General features: G+C 41.0%; 1 protein-coding gene across 1 annotated transcript in view; it reads right to left on the bottom strand.

The window, feature by feature from the left end:
- PLA2G12B (phospholipase A2, group XIIB) overlaps positions 1-6,672 on the bottom strand; it is a 58,900-nt gene extending 52,228 nt beyond the window's left edge. Inside the window, exon 1 of the mRNA XM_006887569.1 lies at positions 6,459-6,672. Coding sequence (XP_006887631.1) covers positions 6,459-6,672 — 214 coding nt within the window. The remainder of the gene's footprint in view (positions 1-6,458) is intronic.
- Positions 6,673-7,615: the final 943 nt, after the last annotated feature.

The following is a 7,615-nucleotide window of genomic DNA, read 5'->3' as shown; positions in this document are numbered from 1 at the left end:
CAAGGAGCATCCTAGTTTAACCCTCTCCAGGACGAAAAAAAAAAAAAAAATCAAAGAACTTGAATAGACATTTCACCAAATAAGATACATTATTTTGTGCAAGATCTTTAATCATAAGGGAAATACAAATTAAACCATAATAATTTACTTCTTAATCTCTTCTAGGGAAGATTACATGCATATATTCAACATTTAATTTTAATATTGAGAAATGTGGAAGAAACTGTGACTTATAGAAAGTGTTAAAGAAACATGTGAAGAGTTATTTAAAACAACAAAATAGAGCACTCCTATGCTCTTTGAAGAGGCAATGGTGTGCTAGTTATCCTTACATTGAGAGCTGGCTGAAACAAATAATTTATTCTGTGTGGAAAAGACTTTGTAAAATTGTCTCTTTAATGCAGGCTATATTAAAAAGAGAAACCTGCATGCATTTATATATTCTGAAATGGCCAATGACAGGACAGCAAGGAATACATGTTGGAGAGGATGTGGAAAGATTGAACCTCTCATATACTGCTGGTGGATTGTAAAATGGTACAATTACTCAGGAAGACAGTTTTGCAAGTCCTCAAAGAGCTGAACATAGACATTACATACAACCCAGCTGCTTCACTGCTAGGACTATACATCAGGAAAATGGAACTGAGAAACAAATGGACATTTATACACCAATGTTCATAGCAGCATTATTTACAATAGCAAGAACATGAGAACAGCCAAAAATATGCATTAATAAATGAATGGACTGAGAAATTGTGGTATATCCACACAATGGAATATTGTGAAACACTCAGGAGCAACAATTTTGAAAAATACTATATAACATGGGAGAGACTGGAGAGCATTGTACTGAGTGAATTATCTCAGTCTCATAAGAAATACTGCATAAGACCATTATTTTAAAAATAGAAGGATAACTTCTGTTGTAAAATAGAAGGATATGTGTTTAAAAGTGCAAAGGAGAAAAAGGGGCTGTAAGTGGGAAAGGGAGAAATCACAGAGTTTGGTAGGTGCAGATAGAGAGTGAAGGAATTAGTGGGGAATGGATAGGGTAATAGTGGGCATAGATCAATGTTGACTAATTTTATAAAACATAATGTATATGCACACCCATGTTTATTGCGGCTTTGTTCACAATAGCAAAGAGCTGGAAACAACCCAAGTACCCATCAACGAACGAATGGATAGAGAAGCTGTGGTATAGTCACACAATGGAATACTATGCAGCATTGAAAAACAAGGAACTTATGAAATAAGATTCAAAATGGGTGACCCTGGAGGACATATCTGAGTGAAATATCTCAGTCACAAAAGGACAAATATTGCATGGTGCCAATGTTGTAAAACAGGACTGACCTCGGGTTTGGGGGGAGACTGAGAGAGATGGGTTCAATAATATATACTGCATTGAAACAGATGAGGTCTATGTGATTAGGTATTTTTGTCATGACAGGAGTCCAGAGTCACTCTGCATAGTGGAGTGGACCTGAGGGGAAGGGATTGTAAAACAATGAAAGAATTTTTCTTTTACTTTTCCAAGAGGGTAGTGTACTGGGGGGACGGTTGGGAGGGGAGAAAAGTACAACAATGAATGAATGGAAATCCAAAATCTCTGTAAATTTTCATTGAAATTAATAATAAAAAATGGAAAAAACCACAATGTATGGGAATCATCTTAATGAAACACAGAGTGAATGAAGGAATGTGCAAAACACAAGGTCTATGAATGAAATACATTGTATTTGAATTTTGTATGCAAACCATATAAAATAATAAAAAAGGAAATAACCAATGATTCCATTCCTGACATGGATTGGTCTGCAGATAACTTCTAAGTTCTTAAGCTAAATGGCATTTTCCTTTTTCTTCAATCCTTCAAGTAAATGCAATCACAAAAATACAGACTTTTAAAAAGTTCAACCTATCATTGTCATTGTTGCTGTTGTTAGGTGCTAGGTGCCATTGAGTAGCTTCTGACTCTTTCTAACCTGTGTACAACAGCCTGGGGCACTGCCCAGAAGTGCCATCCTCAGTCTTCTGTGTCTGAGGTTATTGTTGTAGTCTCCGTGACAGTCTGTCTCATATAGGGTCTTCCTCTTTTCTCATTGACTCTATACTACAAGGAGGAGATACTTCTCCAGAGACTGGTTCCTTTTAATAACATGCCCATAGTGGTGGTGGTGGTGGTGGTGGTGGTGGTGGATGTTATGTGCCGTCGAGTCACTTGCGACTCATAGCAACCCTATGTACAACAGCCCTAAACACTGTTCTATCCTGTGCCAATCACACTGTCTCCGATACACCCATCCCAATTATCCCAGTCACTGAATCAATCCACCTCATAGAGGGTCTTCCCCTCCTGCGCTGTCCCTCCACCCACCCAAGCATGATGTCCCTCTCCAAGGACCGGTCCCTCCTTACAACATGTCCAAAGTACGTCAGTCGAAGTCTCAAGATCCTTGCCTCCAAGGAGCAGCCCAGTTTAACTCTCTCCAGGATAAATCTTTTTCCTAGCAGTCCATGGTACCCTCAATACTCTTCTCCAGCACCACAGCTCCAAGGCATCAATTCTCCTTCTATCCTCCTTAGTTACTGTCCAACTTTCTGATGCATAACAAGTGATAGCAAAGACCATGGCCTATATCAGATGCACCTTAGTCTCCAGAAAGACACCATTGCTCTTCAGTACTTTGGAGAGGTCTCTAACAGCAGACTTTCCCATGGCAGTGCGCCTTTTAATTTCCTGGCTACTGGCGCCGAAAGTGTTGACTGTTAGCAGCGTCAGGATGGATGGTGAAGAGATTGAGATGTCCATAGTATGTGAGATAAAGTCTTATCATCCTTGCTGTGCTTCTTCCAAAATAGCTTTGTTCTTTCGGCAGTTCATGGTACAATTAACGTCTTTGATTCATAGCACCATAAGTCAAAGGCATAAATTCGTCATTATTTCTTATTCATTGTTCAGCTTTTGCACACATATGAAGTGATGGGAAAGTCCGTGGTTTGGATCCTGTGCACCTTAGTCCTCAAAGTTACATCCTTCTTCTTTAGAAATTTAAGGAGATCTTTGACAACAAATCTTTTGATTACTTGGCTACTGCCTTCATGGTTGTTGATTATGGATTCAAGTAAAATAAAGTTAAATAGAATTCTTTTTTCCCCCTCTATTTATCATGATGTTGCTTATTGGTTCAGTTTTGAAAATTTGGGGTTTCTTTATCTTGTGATATAATCTATAATTAACTCTTTGATCTTCATCAATAAGTGCTTTGAGGATTTTTTGTTTTCAATGTGCAAAGTTCTATCATCTGCATATTACAAGTTGTTAATGATTCTTCCTCCAATCTTATTGCCACACATTTCTTCAGAATAGTCAAGCTTCTCAGAGTGAACTGAATAAATATGTTGAAAGGGTAAAATCTTAACGCACACTTTCCTCCCAGTTTTAAACCATACATTATCCCCCTGTTCAAAGACTTCCTCTTGGCTTGTGTAGAGTTTCCACATGAGCACAGCTAAATGTTCTTGAATTCCTATTCTTCTCTATGTTATCCATAATTTGTTATGATCCACAGAGTCAAATGTCAAATGCAGTCAATGAAACCCAAACAAACATTTTTCTGGTGTCATCTGTTTTCAGCCAAGATCCAACTAACATCAGCAGTGTCATCCTTCATTCCACATTCTCTTTCAAATCCAACTAGGCAGTTCCCTGTTACAGTTCTGCTGCTACCACTTTTTAATAATCTTTGGCAAGATCCAAGACAAATTCTAAGTGAAGGTAGATCACAAAGCTAACTTAAAAGGACAGAGACACAACTAATCATTAACTGACTTTCCCCCCTTTTTAATTTAGTGAAAAGATTCCTTTATCCAAGACCAATCCGAAAAGATAATTTGTGCTATTTTGTTATAGCCTCCAGATTGGGGACTCCACTAGATCTCAGATATGAAATATTTGCCTTGGTGAGAGATCTGATTCCTGGAAACCCTTGTGCATCTGGCTTTTCAATGGCTGGTTTCTCAGGAGTACATTATCAGGGCTTCCTTCCAAGGACTCTGAGGATACTCAAAACTCCAACCTTTCAGTTAACAAGCAAACATTTTAACTGTTTTTATCACAAGGGACTCTGTTACAAAGATAACAATGTTTAAATTCCTATTTCCCCTAGGTTTCTTTCAAGCTCCTCTTTTTTTCGAGATCTATTTTGCACAGAAGGGGTCTATTTGTCTTTCTCTTCTCTGTTGACTATTCCCATCCCCCTCAAGTTGTTGCTGGCATTAACGCAGCTCAGTGAGAAGACTCTGCAGTCAAAAATTTGCTGAAATCTTTTTATGCTGTTCTGCCGAAAAAAGAAGCGGAGGGTTTAGTTCTTGTTTTCTAAAAATGTCTTATGGTTATTTATTTGCTAAATCGCAGATATCAGTCTCATATTGATATAAATAACCAAAGCCAGGTTGCACGTTTCCTGTCGTCATCAATGCAACTAGGTGACTGGAGATCAATGCCAAAGCCTTTGTCCAATCAACCACTGACAAGTATTGTCTTATGAGTTCAGCTGGGATTCTAAGTGTCTTAGCATAAACCCAAGCTTGTTATCATTGAGTTGAATCCAACTCATGGACTATGAACTCATGGAATATCCACTGCTTTTTATAAATCCTTAGTAGGAAGGATTTGCCCCTCCAATACAAAGGTACATGGTTTGAATTCACCAGCTGCTCTGCCAGAGAAGGATGGACAACCAACTTCTATGCAATTTACTGCCTGGGAACCCCTGCAAGAGTGTCAGCTATCGGTCAGTTCCAACAACAACATTGACATAGGCTATAAATATTTCCAGAAACAAACTGTCACATCCTTCTGCTATGGAGCTGGGTGTTCAAACCACAGATCTTCAGGTTAACTGCACCTCCAGGGATTTGCTTGTCCAGCACAGACCAGGCTTTTCACTGTGTGAAACGTTCACAGGGAATGTGCAGCTTCCCCTTTTGTTCCCTATCCTACTGTTGTTTTAACTTCTACACTGCAAAACTTTTGACTCACGAACTAGGATTGGCCATTATCTTCTGTTCACTCTTAGCTTCTAGGAAAGCAATGTCCCATGCTCCGAGATTAAAAAGAAAGACTTATTGGATGAACCCCCAAAAGACTGTGGCTTTCTTTAATTTATTTCTAAGTTGAAAGCTATCCATTGAGTGTTTAGAGAAGCTATTTCCAAACCATGTTTTCCTGCTAGGCTAAAATGACTCACCTCGTCTGGAGGAAGAAGGTCACAGTTACCCCAGGCCTGATCATTCCTTGAGGAAGCCTGATAACTTCTTGACAAGGCTTGAGCAGTTCCTGATAAGGCCCTGGGCTTGATCACATACTGACAGGACCCCTGCCCCCAGATTCCATCTCCTCTAACTCTCCTTAACAGCCCTATAAAAGTATACTCTCTTTGCCTGCATGCCATTCTGATCTCTGCGCTCCTCTGGCGTCCCTCTCAGATCCACTTAACAAAAGACCTGTTCGTTACGTGGATCTAATTTCCTCTGTCCTCTCTCACTCTCTCTCTTAATCTCTCAACTCTTTATATATAACAATGTCCATCTTTCATTTCATGATGAAACATTTGATAACAGAAGCCATACAGCTAATCCTGTGGAGACTATCTTTAGACAAGTGACACTGGGCCTCTGGTTCTGAGGCATGGATCTCCACCTTCTGCTCCCCTTCCCTTAACTGGCAGTGCAGAGCAGAGGAAGAGGAACCCCAAATGATCTTTCTTTAAGTCACCTAGCTGATCCTAGTCCAATGGGTCACTAGGACTTTTCAGGGACCTGCAAACAGAGGCAGCAAAGCTCTCTTGCCAATAGAAGGCCTCCAGTAGCTGCCGAAGGCCCCATGTCAATGAAATCTCCCCTGGGAGACCAGCAACTGATACTGAATGGAGACCAACCTGACACAAAGGTGCTGACCTGCTGGGGGTGGGGGCAGGAGAACCCACTGCCGGACACTGAGTTTCCAAGGAAGCTGTTTGTCCCCCTGGCAGAATTTTCTGATTATTAAGCTTCAGTTTCCATCGCAGGAACTTCTAAACTCTCTCTCATAATACATCCATTTGCTGCTGAGGTTTTTTTCTGTTACTTGACTCAGGACAAACTTATTAAAGTGGCCCTAAGGAACAAATCCTGAGTACTGCCTGGTCTGTCAGATAAGACACAGGAAGCTCAATGAAATTTGAATTACAGATAAACAAAGAATAACCCATTAGTGTAAATATGTCCTGAAGGTTGCACCAGACACACACTGGCAAATTATCCACTACTGACCTGAAATTCCAATTCTGTTGGGTTCCCTATGCTTTTATTTGCTAACTCTGGCAGCCACACAGAAGGCTGTAGCCTGCTCGTCTGCTCCTAGGTCCACCACAGTGATAGGTTCTGAGAGAGAGAAAGTGTACACTCACCATAGCGGCACCTGTACTGACAGATTCCATTCTTTCCTCCCAGCAGCTCCTGAAAAGAGTCGAAGTAGCTGTTGACAGATTCAAAGCTGCCCCGTAGGTGCCGAAGGCCCCAGTCCGTATAGGATTCCTCTGTGTCAGGGCGGGGGGTGTCACTTTGGGCCAAGCCACCCCCCAGGCTGAGCCACAGAATCAAGCAGCCTGTGGCCAGCTTCATCCTGTGACCAGGTCAGTCCTGAGACCTTTTCTCAAGCTCCAGCCAATGTCCCAGGAAGTCCCAGTCCACAGCCCACCAGCCACACACACACGTCAGTCAGGACTCACAAGGAGATTATCTAGAATGCTCAATCTGTGTGCTTTCCAGAGGTGGACTTTAAACATAGCGATGGGAGGTCAGGATGAAATCAGGGCAATTAGAGAGGGTGCAAAGGTTAGGAGTGGGAGGGCCCATCGAGAGGAGGTCGGGGTGAACACCTCAAAGCTCTGAGATATTTGCGAAGAGACGAGCAGTGGAGCTCAGAATTCTATCCATGATCAACGTTATCAATCTATTGATAGTTACAAATTTGATTCTTCCTGGCAGCTCCTTCATACAGAGAATTTGTTCCAAGGTCCTAGCTCCACCCTTAAACTAGTCATATACGTATTTCATATCAGTTCTGTAAAGTAGGATAAGTATTATTCCCATTTGACAGATGAGGAAACTGAGACACAATAGTCAAATGACATCATTATACCTGGACAGGCTCGCCGTTGGTAAAGCTGGGATCCAGGCGAGCTACATGATATGGGAAGCCTGGGCAAAATTAAATATAAAGTGCCTTGTTCAAAAAAGTGGGGGGAAAACCCAGTGGGCAAAAGACATGGAAAGAATTTTCAGAGGAAGGTACTCGAATGGCCAACAGACACATGAAGAAATGCTCCAAATCACTGGAAATACGAGAGATGCAAATCAAAACCACAATGAAGTACCATTTCACTCCAGTAGTGGTGACAAAGTTTAACAGGAGAGCAAGTAATAAATATTGGAGAGGATGTGGTGAGATAGTTACTCTTTTACTTTGTTGGTGGGATTGTAAAATGGTACATTCTGGAAGGCAGTTTGGTACTTCCTCAAAACTGAAAAAAAATGAAAACTGAGTACAAAGACTTGTACATCA

Source organism: Elephantulus edwardii, unplaced genomic scaffold (assembly GCF_000299155.1).
Source record: "Elephantulus edwardii isolate Elephantulus edwardi_28Jun2011 unplaced genomic scaffold, EleEdw1.0 scaffold00058, whole genome shotgun sequence".
Lineage (NCBI taxonomy): Eukaryota > Metazoa > Chordata > Mammalia > Macroscelidea > Macroscelididae > Elephantulus > Elephantulus edwardii.
Note: the sequence above shows the minus strand (reverse complement) of the source record. Positions and strands in the feature narration are given on the sequence as shown.